Raw genomic sequence first — 16,982 nt, forward strand, 5'->3', positions numbered from 1 at the left:
AAAAGGGCAAAACACAAAGCAGTTCTCAAGACTGCACATTGTTGGCTTCAATGTCTTCAGTTAAAAAAATTACTCAAAGAGCCTCAGCGGAGCAAACCACTCCTCAACAAAATGACTTTCTTGTATAATGCGAGTAGGATAGGCAAGAGACAAAAATAACTTCTGCTGCCTGCACAATCGAGCAGAATGGCCCTTTGTTCTTTGAATTACACTCTGACACAAGAGATTGTTTTTACTTTACATCAAAAGTGCTTAAGTAGTCAACTTGCAATGGGATATGCTCCCTGCAGGCAAACTGTCAAGTTCCTGTTTGAAGGAGGTCAGTTAACCCTTCTGGCAACCACTAAGGCCCTCAGTATAATGAGGAATTGTCCAAATTCCACCGTACAGAAAGAGGGTAAACAGCGTGGGGTTTTCTCAGAGATCCCAGGATCTGATCAAGTTACATGAATACTTGTTGCTGGCAAATCAGATTGCTATATTTACTTGCAGATTTAAAAAGCTTAACGTGAAAAAACACCCTTTTGGTAATTCTACTCCTGAATACCTGCGAGCTGAGGGAAGGCAGAGGACAAGACTTCACTAACATTTACATGATAATGTGGATTCCAAAATCTTCGGAGCCAGAAAATGCTGGGGATGGGGAGAAGGGAATTTAAGTACTAACTCATTTGCAAAGTCGAAATCCAAACTCCACAGCTGCCTGTAGAGAGAGTGTAAATAACAAAGGAGTAATTTATTCGAAATACAGCACAGCAGTTGGAAGAATCATCAGATTTCTAGAATTCCGTCAAACTTCCAAACTGAGCTTTGTGGGACTCACGAGAAAACTGTGCAAGGCAGAGAGAAAAATTATGATGGGTTATTTCTCCGGTTTAGGATTCTCTAGCAAGCACAGAAGTAGGGAGTGCTGGCTCTGCATTAGCTCAATAGCGTGACTCCAACATACATAAACTAGCTTCCAAATGGGTTGGTTTCACACTTTCTCTTTTTTGTCACGAACTTCCCAAGTCATTAACTGTTCACAGGACTGCACCATCTCCCAAACCAAAAAGTAACACTGAAGATAATTTTATCTCTATTTTTAAGTAAAATCACTCAGTTTAAAGGAAAACAAGAAAAAGTCTTCCTCAGGACTGGAGTAAGACAAAATAGAAGATTTTATTTTGTTTCCAGTTTGAAAATTTGGGATGCATTTCTACAGTTCCGTGGTCTGGTCTCTCTAGCAACAGCCCACGGACAATTTCGTACTGTGACACCAACTGAAGTGTTTCTGAAATCCTCAAAAAGCATCACCACTCCTCCCACAGCCCACATCCTGTGAAGAAACCCCTCATCTTATAAATACAACTTTTGCATGCCAGTGCTTGATTACTTTTTTATCTTCTTTTTTAGAAGTTTAGACGACCCTCGCCAAGCTCTTCCAGCCACAGTTTAACCATCTACGTTCCTCGCTGGAAAGTCAGTCTCCGAGTCCCTACCAGATGCCACAGCTTGGTTTCTGGACACCACATTAATAATGAAGCAGGCAGTCATAAACCCACAGCAACCCCTCTTCTGCTGGCCAACGCTGTGTGAAACAGGATGTCCACCACATCCTGGACCTCTAGCAGAGAGGAGGCCATATCTGCGCCCCACTTGCCACCAGCAGCCTATTTCACACCCCAGCATGGAGCAAGTCCCAGGGCCTTACACAGAGCACCTTCCCTTTACATCTTGGTGGGGCTTAAACCCTTTACTGACTTCAGCTGCAGCCAGTTACTGTGAGGAGGTAAGCAAGCCTAAGCAAAAGCCACATAATGCATCCTAGGAATTGAGGAGCACGTTGGTGTCCCCGTGATTTCGGGGCACAGACCCTTGCAACAAACCCGTCAGCGCCTCCTCCTAAGGGGACAAAAGCCCTGGTGACAGCAGGAGCCTCCACGTGAAAGTAGAGGAGGACCTCCTAGTTGGTACAGGCTGTAAAGGGCTATCACAGGACTGGCAAACAGCTCACAAAAGAATAGCCACGTGCTGAGCTACCCATCTGGGATGGTGGACACACCTCCATCAAAAGGATTCATGTGACATTTAATTACCACGGCAAATAAACGGGTATATGAAAACATGAGACTTTCAGATTCATATCACCTGCTTGAAATAGCACTAATGCCATGCCAGAACGACTCAGCACACCATGCCCAAAGCACCAAAACCAAAATCACTTCTAGTCACAATGGAGTTTTTGCCCCCCCTCGCACATCCTTCAAGGGGCAATGAGCCCTACAACAAGGTCAAGGTTGACTTCCAGCCACTCCTATGGCCACCATGTGAGTCAAATCTCAAGCATTTTAGCATTAATGATGCCATTTGCTATGGCAGTTTTGTTTCTGAGGTACTCAAACATGCTAAAGGAAACGCATCTCATATTCTTCAGAGTATAGCTTGGCTCTGGAGGTTTCAGCTCTAACCAACACATTCATAAATCCGAAGTAACACTTGAATATCTGTAGCTATATCACATCCAATCTTAGCATATGTCTGGTCATCTAATTTACCCCGAGAGGAACTAGAAACAAGCAGGCACATCCAGGGATACAGAAGTATTGCAGATCGTTATCCAGTTGCTAGCAATGGCTTTATACATCACTGAGCAGAACTGTAATAGGGAAAAACACATAAAATCCTGTAAGCTCCTCGTAAACGCCACCCCTGTGCTTATGTGTCTGGAAATTGGGAAAAGTGGTTCATTCTGCACCATAAAACCATACAGACGCTGAGTTTAATATGAGAAATTTAGATGCCCCAACTGGTTTGGGTGAGAAATGGCCTTCGAGACAAACAGTTGATTATTATGTTTTCATACAGAAAGGTGGAAGAAGACCGGGATAAAGAACGACAAGTCAAGGCAGAGCAGGTCCCTCGCTTTGAAGATGAATGTTAGACAGAGATCAAATCTGTGCCTGGGTAAGCAGAGGAGGAAACTAAAGTACCTCCCATGGAAAATAAAATAGTGAAGGGCAAAAAAGTCTTCTTTTGAAATTACTGGCCAAAGCTTTGAGGGCTTTCAATGAGGCATTTTCTAAATTAAACAAACGGTTACTGTTTTGAAATGTCAATTTGGAACTGTGTATTGTTTTCTATAACTCAGTGTTTAATTCAATATGACATTCTTCTGTGGTATACTATGATTTAAATGAAATCACATTTTTGATAGGAAAATTTTCTAACCAAAATGTTTAGATAAGATCTGCTAATTAGCAAAGATAGTTTGTAGCATCATTTATTCACAAATGACACACAGTGTCTACGGGTAATTTTGACATCATCTTCATCATTGCATTTCGCTTTTAGCAAATTCTTTCCTGATCTCAAAGATAAAAGTAACACCCATGTGCGTTTACTGAATTTACCCTGGTAAACACCTAAGGGAAGAAACCCCAACGAAGCAAGCAACAACGCTGAGTGGTTTGCTTCAAGCTTACAAAGACATTTATAGAGCTTTATCTTTCACTTACGCCAACAGCTTCGGTACCTTTCCTTGCAAATATTTAGAACTCACTTCCATTTTTTAAAGTACTATGATTTTTATATGTGGCATATTTTCATACTGTTAAGTTTAAGCTAAGATGTGTCACTCTGGTTGATACTACAGCTGAGATGATCTAATAGATACTGAAAGGGCTGAACAGTAACAGTCACGTCATTTAATGCCATATTGCAGGAGGCTGGGTACAAATGTCACATATGATCCTCCACAAAACAGAACAGAAATTATTTTTGCAGAAATATTTTCTTTACTGCTTGAAGCTGCTGATGGAGAGCATCAAATCTTCCACCCCCTCCACAGGCCAGTAACAATGGGCTTGTTCAAACACAATTTCCTGGCATCGCTTCCTGGTGGTAGTGAGCCATGATGATGATAAAACCATTCAGCAATTTGAAAGGTTGAAAGTTTTGCAGGGTTAGCAAATTTCTTCTGAATAATCAGCTATTGATTCAAATTACACTCTAAGCATATGGCTAACCCCTCAGCATTATGATTTTCAGTATGCGTGTTAAGATAAGATGCCAGCTAAGATTTAAAAGAGTTGTGCTGCATTTTAACGTGCTAACAGACCTTGCCAAAAGGGCAGTTTTCTGGAAACAGCCACTATACACAACAATATTTTAAGACCACACATCCATTAAAATTAGGAAACTCAAGTTCAAATTATAACACTTTTAGCATAGAATTTGTCTGACATTCTAAACACTTACAGTGTGTCTAAAGGAGATAAAACATCTGCTGATCTTTCTCTCTTTGTTTCTCTCCCACCACCTATAAAAGGAGCCTACACGACTAGTTTAAGACTCAGATGTCTAAATTCGGACAGTGAAGCCTATTCTTCACTAACAACAGGATAATTTCCAGTGAGCAAGTATTTCAGCACCAGCTGCTCAACAAAGACTTAAAACTGAGAAAAGCAACTTTCTGCCACAGTCTATAACTAGTACTTGATAAAAACATCTTTTCATCTTAACTCAACTAAATTCTATTTCTTATGATAGGGCTTGATACTCAAGTTCTGCACAGAACAATAACGATGTTTGTTTCATGTAAAGGAAAGGGATAGAGCAATACAGCCTAGCTTTCAGTCTCACACAGTGTCTTTTACTAACTGTGACCTGTTCTGATAGTTCAATTTATTAAAATAATAATGATAGTAAAATCACCATCTTCTTTATATTATATAACTCGCATATACTTCAGAAAAGCCATACTAAGCAAGTGCATTGTTCAAGCTGCATGTGCAACTCCACTACATCTCAGAGGCTTCTCAGGGGCTTGGAGACTTCTGCTAGAAATGTGCTCTGTGGGTTGAGATCAGAGTACAGCTTGGCATGCCGAGTCCTGCACTCTGGGTGCCAGGCTTTGGAAAAGCTCCAGGAGAATGCCTGGGAGACCTGACTTGGATGAAACTTGTAATCCTACTACTTACTACCTTAGCAAGGAGTTTCATGCACATGGACATGTTCACATGCATGCTTGCCCAGAGTTGCATATAGCTCCCAGATTAAACAACAGCTAGAAGCATCTCCCAGACCTGATGTCTGTGCAGACCATGCTCCTGGCAGAGCCATAACTCAGCTCCTGCTCAGTGTAATCCTCATCAGGACCTGCATGAGGGTGAGAAAGAGGCATGCCGGGCTTTCTCCCTGTCTTCTGTGCTTCTCTTGCTCTGTTTTTAGGCATAATGTGAAATTAAACGAGTAACCAACTATTGTGCTTTTTGAAAATATGGGGTAAGCAGTCTCCAAGATCCTACAGGCTCAGGTGCTCTCTGCAGTGTGTTCTCAGGCACTTCTGCTCACATGAGCCCTTGCTCCGCGCTGGGCTGCACGAGGCCCCTGCATAGTGTGACGATAATACGCCACACCGAGGAAGCGGTGCTCAGGGACAGACTGTCGCTTCACATGCATGCGGGCCGCGGCTCGCAAAGCAGCTGCTGCCCACCAGCTGCAGCCCCAATCCAGGCTGCCTATAAACAGATGGGTTGATAAGAAGTGGTGATTTAGGCCCCTCTCTGAAGCATTTCCGGGCAAGTACCCAGACACAGAGAATTCAGAAATCACTAGTTTTGAAAAGCTCAACCTCCAACGGTTTTTTCTTTTTTTAGTTAATTAAAAAATTCGAAAGGGCATCCGTCACACCACTGCGAGCAGTACAGAATCTCCCCTGATTTCTCAGTGGGACTTTGTGTCTATCGCTGGCTGCAGGCTGAAGATCTGCTGTGAAGAGGTCAGACATGAGCATCCTTTGACTGCTGCACCATGTAACCTTCAACCTTCTGCGCTGACCAGTGGAGGATCCAGGGCCTGGTGTCCACACCTCAGCATAGATCGCCTGGTGTCCACATCTCAGCATAGATAGTGATGCTAGCAATGGAGACCACTCATCAAATGCTCATCTGGTTCAGAGTTCTCTCATAACTCCAGATCAGTTTGTATTTTCTTCACAAATGTGGTAGAAAATGTGGCTTTTTGGGCTTTCATGGCCAGTGTGAGTGTGCCATTCGGAGCAGGTCCCACATCCAGGGGCGTCTGTGTCCTCCAGCAGAGCTGGAGCCTGCCCTCACTGAGCAAAGGCTAATCTTCATGACAAACCCCCTTTTGCCTCAATTCCAGCTTAATCTTGGCCACTGGCCAAATTGAACCTTTGTGCCATGGGCATTGCTCTGCAACTCCTTAAACAGCACAGTTTTGCAGTTAGCTCTGCATACCACTTATCACAGAAAGCTGCTTGCTTCCTGCGCAGAGCTGGGAACTCAAGTTGTATTTATGCTGGTCTGAACATCACCCTTCCATCAGCCAGGGAATAAACTAGGGCTGAGATGAGGTGTTTTCTCTCCCTCAGAGGCTGCCAAGGCAAGACCAGAGAGGGCGAAGGGAGGAATTTTTCCCCCCCGGGCCCAGTGGAGATTCCCGCAATGCCGTTGGTCTGGATGCACTCCAAGAGCAAGCTTGCATGTGGAGCCTGTCTTGGGAGCCACGCTGCGGGTTCCCACAGCTCAGTCCCAGGCACCAGCGGTCACTGCACTCCAGACACCTTCCGCGGATGCTGTCCTGAAGGCAGATCAGCATTTCCACCTGAGCACATCTCCTGGGTCACTTGGAGGCAGAAGGGATGACTGGGGAAGGAAGGCTCAGAGTTTTTGCAGAAGAAATAGGTTCTGAATAATATCTGTTCTTTTTACTTCAGAAACATTAAAAAGCAGGTTTTCACATGTTCAAAAGACAGCAGAAACTAAATGAAAGGTCAGAAATGCTGGTATGCAGCAAAATCTTGCTGATAAGGTATGCAGATGGACTTCATCAATAAACCTTGATGGAGACAGCTGATATGGAGAGACTCTCCCTTCCCAGGGCACTAGGAGACTGAAGGCACGGTCAGCGTCGTCAGTCAGAAGAACACACGCAGCTTCAGCCAAAATGCCGGCTTGCTTGGAAGAAACCTAATATGTGCTCAGCAACCAAGACAATTCCACAGTCCTTTCATCTTACTAACCAAGTAGCTGTGACCTTCCTATCTGGTTAGATAATGGGCTCTAAGGTATCTCTATTGTAAAGGATTTATTAAAGACCACAGCAAGCACATTCCTCCCTGCAGGAAAAAATACCTTAATCTACTGCAAACCCTCCTGGCAAAGACTCCTATTTAAACAGATCAGAGATACAAGTTTGTTCTGGTCTGGACAGTGTTTGAAGTTTGTTTCCAGCTAATGAACAGACTTGTTTATAACGAAAGGACAGACAGAATCCAGTTTTCTAAACAATCGGCTTTATGCCGCTCTGTTTTGTTGTATGTAGCTATGACTGACTAGCTGTATGGTCTCCAATCTCTTTTATTTTCATCTGAAATAAAAGGAAAATCTTCTAAATCAAAAATTCTATTTCTGCAACCATATTCTCCCTAACAAGAAGGAAAAAACAGAGACAGGCGTCTTCTACTACATAAATTCAAAAGACAAAGGAAATATATTTCCAGAACAATTCTCAAACCCAAATTCTTCGCTTAAAATGTTTTCTTACCACACCGGTTTACCTGACAGCATCACAAAGTAAAAGTTAAAGAGTTAGTCTCTAAAGAAATAGGTTTGTTTATAAATAATGGTCCAATAAGGCATAAAACAAGTTAGGCAAATCTCACACCAGGCTCTTGCTAGGACTCTGTCGCATCTCCCGTTCCCACAGCAGGCAGGCCCCAAACGCCACGTGCTTCTCTGCACCTCCCTAACAGAGGCATCAAGACGTTAAGGAGGACACGACAAAAAGCTTCCTCTCTGGTTTCTAATGCTGCAAGCGCGTGCCCCACGCTCACCCCAGCAGGGGCACTGCCCGCTGCCCCTGCGGCTCCGGGGATGCCGCGGGGAGCCGCCGGACAGGGCTGCTCGGGGAGCGGTGTCCCACCACATCGGGGAGGTGATGATGTGTCTCACCATCAGCCACCGGGTCATTTCCAAAGAGGCCACGCGCTTGGGCTCGTTGCAGGCCCATGGCCCAACTCACCTCGGCACTCCACGCCGGGGTCGCCCCAGAAGAGCTCCTGGCACTCCCGGCAGGTTCGGCCTCCAAAGCCCGGCATGCACTGGCACTGCCCCGTGAACTGCCAAAAACAGGAAGGCGACAGACTCAGCACCTCTCCCGTGCCCAGGGGCAAGCGCGGCCGACGCCTGGGGGCAACCGGTGGCAGTTCACGGCAAATAGTCCCACGTGCAGCCAGCTCCAGCTCCTCCAGCAGAAAGGGGGCTTCACACCGAGAGGCTCCACGGCTACAAAAGCACTCCCCAAAATGGGAAAGGGGGATTAACCTGCTCCCCAGAGCCCAAAATCTCTTCTATTTCCCCAGAACCAGCTCTCTGGAAATATCTGGCCAAGCATCCCTAAGTCATGTGGGTGCCACCAACAAGCTGGTGGGCTCCCGGTGCTTCTGGACACGAGGCTTTGGCTGTGGCCAGTGGGGCAGGACCATTAAATTTAAGATAACTTTGTTGCCCATGCCCCCTCCTCTCTCCCAGCCCGGGCCACAGGGTCCCAACGCTCCCAGGAGCCAGCCCTAGCACACCCGGGAGGAGCCACGGGTCCAACAGCAGACGGCCCCTTCTCCTGCCGGGTGAGCTTCTGGTGGCTCTCCATGTTCACGCGTGGGGCACTCGCGCCCCGCGGTGCGCGGACTTGCCGTCCGCTCGGGCAGCGCTCCCGGGACCGCCGCGCACGATGGCGGAGCAGGCCCTGGCGGCACCGGCGAGACGGGCCGCCCTCCTTACCTCGTTGCAGGCGGGCGCGAGGGAGCGGGCGGCGTCGCAGTCACAGGGCTCGCAGCCGGCGCCGCTGGCCAGCCGCCACGTGCGGGGCGCGCAGCGGTCGCAGGCGCGCCCCACCACGCTGGGAAGGCACCGGCACTGCCCCGTGGCCGCCTCGCACCGGCAGTTCCCCGCGGCGTCGCAGTGCTCCCGCGCGGTGCCCAGCGCGTTGCAGACGCACTCTGCAAGGCAAGCAGCCGCGGCTCAGAGGGTCGCCCCGCACGGCGCCACGGACCCCCGCCCGGGACGCTGCGACCCTCCTCCGAGCTCCCGAGGACGCAGTGGGCATCCTGCCTTGGGAGCCACCGGGAAAGGTTAAGAACAACATCCCCAAGAGCACGTTTTCAAAGGCGAACGCGAGCACGTGGGGCTGCGCGGGGAGCGAGAAGAGGCCCCGCACGGCCCCCACCGAAGCCGCCCGCAGCCGCTCCCCCCAGGCCGAGCCCCAGGCATTTGCAGGCTCCCCGGCTGGCACGGGGGGCGGCTGCACGCAAATCCGGCTGGAGATAACCAGGTTTCTGCCTGCTGCTCCCTCCGAAACGGCCCTGGGTGAACTACAAGGAGCTCGAGAGGGCCGCGAGGGGCAGGACGGGCACGGCCGTCGCGGTCACGGTCACTCACTCCGGCAGTCCTGCTGCAGGGCGCTGCCGTAGTAGCCCTGTTTGCAGAGGTGGCAGTTCTCGCCCTCCGTGTGGTACAGGCACTTCACGCACGTCCCCGTCTCCTTGTCGCAGGCCTCGGGGTCGGTGGCGTCGATGTTGCCGTTGCATTGGCAGGGCTGGCAGGCGCCGCCGACCTCGCCGGGGCTCCCGAAGAAGCCAGCCGCACACTCATCACAGCGGCTCCCTGTTTAAACAAACAGGGGACGAACTGCCATGGCAGCTCATTAACACACAGCTCGGTAGACAGGCAAGACTGCCACGAGATAATGAAGGCCGTTACCTGGGAGGAAGTTAATTGGGTCGTGTTCAAAGCGAGAGGTTGTGGCAGCTCTTAATAGCTGGGGAGCAGTGCAGGGACGGGTAGAGCCTGGCACCACGCGCACAGGCTCAGAGCCCAGCTCAGGAAGGGACGGGGCTTTGTACAGGACTGCCCAGCACCGCCTTGCCCGCAAGCTTGTCCCCTTGGCTTCGCGGCCACCCCGTCCGCCTCTGCTAACACCCATCGTCCCTCGCTGCACTGCCATCACCAAGACTCGCGGAGAGCCAGGCATCATCCAGGCGAGCCTGGATCTCGCACCTTCCAAGTGCCCTGTCAACCTCCAACAGCACGACGTTGGTGCTGGTACTCTGGCCACGTCTGACAATCCACGTGAACATATATTCCCTTCCCACCAAGAGGTTGAAACCCAGTTAACTCCATGCATGAAGCCCATACCTATGTATCCCACGTTACAGACGCACACGACCTGCAGCGTGACCGGATCCTGGTAGCAGCCGCTGGCAAACTGGCGTCCGCTTTCGGGGCCATCAGGGCAAGGGCAAGGGCGGCAGTGGTCGCCCGATCCCAGGACAGGGTCTCCGTAGTAGCCGGGCAGGCACCTAGGTGAGGGGTACACAGCATGCAGGAGATGCATCGCCGAAGCGATGTTGTGACTATGCAAGTTCCAACCTTCAAACACTGCAGGAGGGCAAGAAATCCACTCTGCAGCCTCTTGGGTCCTGCAACACGCGCTCTGGCATCCGGGCAGATGCCGCTGGGAGAGGAGAGGCCATGCCATGCAGCCAACCCACAGGGAAGACCATGGCCCTGCTCCATCCTGCTCCGGTAGCCCCAGCACTGCGGCTGAGGCCGGAGACCAAGCGCCGGGTCCCAGGACCTGCCCCCACACATGCTTTTTGTTTCTGTAACACGTCAGGTGTGCAAACTTGTGAACAATGCGGCCCGTTTAGAGATATTCTGCATTTCACGAGGAAGGACTGCTGGTTTCCCTTGCTGCTGCAGGACAGCCAGGAGCCTGGCACGGTCTGCAGTGCTGCGGGATGCTCCCTCGGCCAGCCCTGTCAGCCATGGGCACCGGAGGAAGGATTTTCTGGGGAAGAGCTGGTTCCTGGCCGCTCCAGGACGGCGTCACCTCCAGGAGCCGCTCCGGGACAGAGCCATGACTTCCCTTCATGCAGGCGTCCCACTTGCTGGTGACGCGCTGCCTCTTCTCTGCCCACTAAAGGAAAGATGTTTCACGGGCACGGGATGTGGGGCTACGCGATCCCCCGAAAGGGCTGCCGCAGGCACAGCCGGATCTCCTCCCTCTTCACCGACGTCCGCGGATTTGTACCCACGCCGCGCTGTGTCGCGGGGGGTGCCGGCAGGCGCATGGGGCGGAGGGCGGCGCGGGCGCGCGGTACCTCTCGCAGCTGTGGCCGGCCGTGCGGTCGCGGCAGCCGTGGCAGGCGCCGGTGTGCGGGTCGCAGTCGTCAGCGTGGCTGTTGCAGTGGCAGGGCTGGCAGCTGGGGAAGCCCCAGAAGCCGGGCAGGCAGCGGTCGCACTGCCGCCCGTACACCCCGGGGAAGCAGTGGCACTGGCCCGTCTCCGCGTCGCAGAAGGCGTTGTAAGAGCCTCGGAGATGGCACTCGCAAGCTGCAACGACAGCGGGACAGCGCTCGCGTTTCCGCCCTTTCTCCCGCCTCCGGCAAAGCTCGGCCTCATGTCAGTGAGGGTTTTCTCTAAGCAAAACGGCCCGAAGGATCTGCCTCAAAACCGCAGGGAAGCCTTCGAGACGGCTCTTTCCCTCCCACTGCGCTACACCACCATTATGGGCAGATGGTAGCGAGTTCAGAGTTAAAGGTTTAACGTACACCTGCATCCGTTAGGGCCAAAGCCGAAGGTGCCGGGAGCGCATCTGTCGCACTGTCTTCCAACCACGTTGGGGCGGCACTGGCACTGTCCTCCGCTGGGGTCACACACCGAGCTCAGTGAGCCCTGGGGGTCGCACTGGCACGCTGAGCAGAGACAAGCAGTGCGAGAGGTCAGTACCACCCTGCGCAGCACAGGACATCACATCCATCACCATCTCCATCTCCATCACCATCACACACGCATTTCCCCGTGCAAGTCACTCTATCAATCACCACCACGTTTCCGGATGCAGTTTGCCCTACAAGACAAGCCAGCAGTTACATACATAACGCGGTCTCATGCAAGAGAGCAGAAATGCTGAAGATTATGTTCTTGCAGACGTCCGTCATTGGGGTTTTCACAACACTCCTGCTGTTCTCCAGGCACCGGTATCTCTGGAAAGTTTCCCAGACGCTGTTTGTGACCACATCTTCGCCCGAGCCTCCCACTGTGAATATGTCCAGTGATTTGCAGTACGGCATGAGAACAAGCTACGAAACAATTTTTACAATGACAAAGTGTCACTATTTATAAATACTGTCCACCAATTTTGTGAAAATTCACTATTATCCCACTTCTTATCACCCTTTTTTGGCAAAAAAAAGCAAATAACCACAAAATTCGGCAGGGAAATGACAGAATTTTTACGCCTTTTTGTGTAATAGTTTCTAGTATCTACCAAATTCTCGTATTTTATTGCTCCATTCACGAAAAAAGTTTGATATTCATGACATATATTGCACACATTAGCCTTTCCAAAGAAACTACTGTAAAAGTTCAGCTCTGTGGAACCACTACAATCCTGTAAAATAAAGCAAAAGCCTCTTAACCGAAAAACAACATACACTTTTAGACTGAAGAAGTCTATGTTGGTTTAAATTTTCAATTAAAATCTAGATTCAGCCATAAGCAACAACTTTATAAAACTGATTCCTTTGGATTTACACAGACGCATTCCAGAAGAGAAGCCAACCCGCAGGATGTCAAATACCCTTTGGCATCAGAGCATCCCCAGGGTAATCTCTACTCACAGAATCGATGAGCGTGTAGGGGCTCTCCATCTCGGTATCGACCGAGGAGTACTGGGGCAGTTCCAGGCGGATTGTGTAATTCAGGCCCTTTTCAAAGCACACCGGGCGGGGAAGAACTATGTATCTGGATTGGGAACAGGAAACAAGTCTTACTTCCAATGTTCAGCGCCATAAAACTGTTTAGGCGGCCCTATAAAGCACTTGAGATAAGAGAAAGCAGCCAAGAATGGAGAGAACAAACAGTACGACATGAAAGAGGTGGTTTGGGGCTTGTGTAAATCAGAACCGGAAAAGCTAATCAGCGATGGGAAGAATCATACCAATATTCACTCGCAGGTTGTGCAAATACTGTTGTTTTTTTTTCATTTACTGAATGAACAAGCAAATCAGACAACCAGAAAAAAATTAAGTTTTGCATCTACTGACACAATATAAAATATATTTTTTAAATGTTTGACATGAAATTTCACTCATTTTCATAGAGGCAATGGCAAACTGAAAACACTCTGATGCCTACTTGTTGCAGATGGACTGAAACTAGTTTGGCCAATTCATCCAGCAGGGTTTGGGTGCCTCACAGTTGCCTGCTTTTGGTGAATTTGCCATCTGGTGATTTTTAAAAGGTTTTTCTCTTTCGGGCCTGTCCCGTTATACTGACCTGGAGCCGGGCGAGAGCGAGACGACCTGATTGTCGTCATCAGGAACCGTGTTGCCACATCGGCTACCTGTGGGGATCTTGCCCGGCCGTGACACGCTGACAACGGCTTTTTCCCACTGATCTGGCAACTGGGGGGAAAAAAATCATCAGCATGGAGCAATGGCCATAAGCTGCCGAGAGCACCCAGAGCATAGGCCAGGGAGAACACAAACTCGTGCGCAACGGTCGTGGCGCACGCCAAGCTCTAGGAGAGGATTTTCCCTTCACCTAAGGTTTCTCTCTTCATCTCCCACCCAAGAATTATCCACAGCCAAAACTGGCTGCTCGCAAACTCCTGGCTGTGAGCGTTCGATATCCAAGACGGGTGATTTGTCTGCTAAGTCACGTAACTGTGTTCCCACCCAGCCTGTCTGGCTGACGCCAAATTTATAGTGTAATCTGCCTTGAAGGGACATGTCACTTTTTAATTTGCTCATTAAACGGTAGGCATACCATCAGCACAGTTAAAACACCACAATAATGATGGAAATTAAAATCGCAAAGCAAATAATACTAGTGATGGCAATAATCTCCTTGGATTTTCATGCATTTTGGACGCCCCACCAAGCTCCCGTCGCTCCAGGAGGGAGCCCAGGGCACGCGCAGGGACAGCCTGCGCCGCAGGAGGCTGCCACGCTCCGACCCACCAACCCACCTGCGGCTCATAGCGAACCAGGATCTCGTACTCCATGGAGTAGGGGATGTTGTCAATGTAAAACTCCAGGTAGGCCCCCTCCGGGACGCGCACGAACCCGACGCCAGTCCAGGACGGCGTGCGGTCCTGCGTGTACTGGCGCTCTATTATGTTTACTCCCTACAGCGACAGGGGACAGAGATGATAAATTAGATGCAAATATTCCCACGGCAGTAGCAACCAAGAGGTACCAAGCCCCACTGGAGCGCCCGCCCTGGTGAGCTGGTGTTGACAGATCATTCCTGGGTCGCTACATCCATCGCCTGCACCCTGGAGAACATAAAGTTTGCTTTAAACACACATGCGTGCACCCGTTGCCCTTCTGCTTAGCAATACAGTATGAGAAAGAAAGATAAAATAACAACACTGCACAACTCTTCATCCAGTTCTTTGTTACAAAGGACAATTACATTTAAAAACTTGCAGTGAGTAATTCATTGACCAGCTATGACATTTAGTTCACCCAAAACAGAAGTATTATGGGTGCCAATCCAGGATGTAACTGATGTGCTCTAACGACTTTCGCATATTTATAGCAGTAGGATTTACATGCAGCGGCACATAACTAACTGCTGCACTAACTGCCCAACCTGAATGATAATTCCTTCCTGACTAGATTGTGCCAGGACAACCCAAACCACTGATCAGGGCAACACTTTAAAAGCAGACCCTGGCTGTCAAGAGTAGAGTGTCACTAAATAACCAAGATCCTAATTATCCATTGACATTAAACATAACGAATCAATATGTGACTATTCCCTTCAGTCTGAGATGATAGGTTTTTTTTTAATCTGCTATTTATACAAAGCCAATGAGAGGAAAAGGGCACCAGAACTTGCACATCTTTGACACTCAAACTTCCTGTTTCAAATATATCTGCATCCATGAATAGTTCCCACTATAAAATAACATCCTGTGCATTCCTAAGGAAATTGTTTCAGTAGAAGGGGATAAAATGTAAGGAAATGTCAATATATATATCACTTCAGGATGTCCCTCCATGTATTCCCACACTCTTTGAAGAGAGTCTGCCTATAAATTACCACCCTCTGGCTTTGCACAAAGGGACAGACTTCTCCAGAAAAGACCAGAGGCGGGATGGGAGAGAGCATGCCGCTCTCGGGAGAAAACAGAAAGGACACCCTCCACTGCGGTCCACGCTCTGCTCTACCCTGTCCTTGCTCTCAGCATTGGTCTAACAGCAAAAACACTCTGCTTTGGCTGAAACTGCAGCGTGACTGCATTTTCCCTGAATTAAATAAATTAGGACAAAGTGCCCCAATTAAAGGCAGACTAGTATCTGCTGCTTTACAGAAACCATTATCTCATCTCCATGTCTCCTGGCTGGAGGCAAATCTAATTGATATAATCACCTAGCTGCCATTAATGAATTAAACGCAAGGCTGCACGCTAATTTAATGGAAAGAGCCAGAGACCCCAATGTGTGGGACCAGTGGGCAAAACAAACCAGAGGTAACCCCACTTATAAAAATGTTTTTTTCCACAATCAGCTGTATTTTTAGTCATTAATAAAGAAACCCCACTGATTTACGGAAACTCCAAAACAGATGGCACTGTGCTTAAACATCCTCTCTCCAGTTTCAGTGGCAACAAAGAACAGAGCCCGTGTCGGTATCGCAGCACACTTGAGATAAGATGGAAAAGAGAAGTGAGTGCATATGCAATGAGGCAGGAAACACTGTCTAGTCAATGATCAAAGAAACAGGTTTAGAAAGCAAAATTATAGTCTTTCCCCCTAAATTAGTGCATTATTTATTGATACTAAACTTGAACAGCTATGGATTGACAGTTCTCTGATATGATTCAATTTTGTGTTTTTCCACATTGTCTTTGCAAAATAATCGAGCTATAAAATAGGCTTTTTTCAGCACCCAGTGGCTAAACAGAACTTTCCCACACCCGTGCTGACCGCCACATGGAAACTGCTACTCACAGGACCAAAGTTGGCTTCCTCAGCCTCATAGATGTAATGGTCTAGCGAAATGAAGTAATAGCCAGGCTCGACTTGATTGCACTGACGTCCAAACATGTGGGGCCGGCACTTGCACTGGCCAGACTCGCTCGAGCAGCTACAACGGAAGAACAGTGAGTTCACAACACGTCTTGGCTATGCCAGAGTCGTCTCCAGCTCTCACGTTCGAAGCAACCCGGGGGAAGCGGCTCTTCTGAACGCAAAGCTACGTCTACGCTAGCATGGTAAAGCACGTCAGGGCGTGCTCTCGGGCACTGCGGCTCGACCACCGGTGCTATTAAAACGCCAGCACGGTGCCAGGCACGGCTTTGGCTCATCCCAGCCATCACCTCCCAAACAACCCCCAGGAGCGGGCTGGGAGCCAGCACAGGCAGGACCATTTCCAACAGGCAGCTTGCGCATGGTTTCCTCTGCTTGGCCGGCGAGGGAATTCCATGCTACGGATTCAAGGTGTTCCCCGGGGCCCGTCTGCCCGGCATGCCAAGGGCAGCCTCCGGCCGCAGCTCGCCAGCCGTGCCCGGCGCACGTCTGTCCATCTGTCCGCACGGCTGGGGCAGGGCACCAAAGCAGCCGCGCACGGGGAGGACCCTCCCCTGCGCTTCCAGTGGGACAGGGCACCGTCACCCCGGGGAATGAAGGAGGTCTATTCAGGGGACACAGAACAGCCCCACCTGCTTCATGATGAGCCGTTTCATTTTCTCAGTACAGCTTTACTTCCAAACTTTTAGTAGGTTTAGTAGTTAATTAGTTTTACTGTCCTCAAAGAAGCCATCCAGCATTAAGAAGAGTCCTTGGGTAGACTTTAATTTTGCATGGGACTAGTCACAATTTTTCATAGGCAGGGTTTTTTTTTTTTGATCACCAACAAATATCCCTTCCTGTAAACTCATGTTTGCTTTAGAAGCCTTTT

The 16,982-nt window shown here is 49.3% G+C and overlaps 1 protein-coding gene and 1 long non-coding RNA gene across 2 annotated transcripts in view; one reads left to right on the forward strand and one right to left on the reverse strand.

Annotated features, from left to right (window-relative positions):
* Window positions 1-16,982, reverse strand: part of LAMB1 (laminin subunit beta 1) — a 46,008-nt gene that overhangs the window by 15,341 nt on the left and 13,685 nt on the right. Inside the window, exons 12-22 of the mRNA XM_026076038.1 lie at window positions 16,034-16,169; window positions 14,041-14,199; window positions 13,347-13,474; window positions 12,689-12,812; window positions 11,944-12,148; window positions 11,618-11,761; window positions 11,168-11,399; window positions 10,200-10,363; window positions 9,444-9,668; window positions 8,787-9,004; window positions 8,029-8,125 (exon numbers count right to left, since the gene is read on the reverse strand). Of these exons, the coding sequence (XP_025931823.1) occupies window positions 8,029-8,125; window positions 8,787-9,004; window positions 9,444-9,668; window positions 10,200-10,363; window positions 11,168-11,399; window positions 11,618-11,761; window positions 11,944-12,148; window positions 12,689-12,812; window positions 13,347-13,474; window positions 14,041-14,199; window positions 16,034-16,169 (1,832 nt within the window). The remainder of the gene's footprint in view (window positions 1-8,028; window positions 8,126-8,786; window positions 9,005-9,443; window positions 9,669-10,199; window positions 10,364-11,167; window positions 11,400-11,617; window positions 11,762-11,943; window positions 12,149-12,688; window positions 12,813-13,346; window positions 13,475-14,040; window positions 14,200-16,033; window positions 16,170-16,982) is intronic.
* Window positions 615-7,379, forward strand: LOC112971026. Its single transcript, XR_003255232.1, has 3 exons — window positions 615-1,771; window positions 2,848-2,946; window positions 4,310-7,379. It is a non-coding gene; the product is annotated as an uncharacterized LOC112971026 (long non-coding RNA).

This window comes from Apteryx rowi, unplaced genomic scaffold (assembly GCF_003343035.1).
Source record: "Apteryx rowi isolate R43461 unplaced genomic scaffold, aptRow1 scaffold_423, whole genome shotgun sequence".
NCBI lineage: Eukaryota > Metazoa > Chordata > Aves > Apterygiformes > Apterygidae > Apteryx > Apteryx rowi.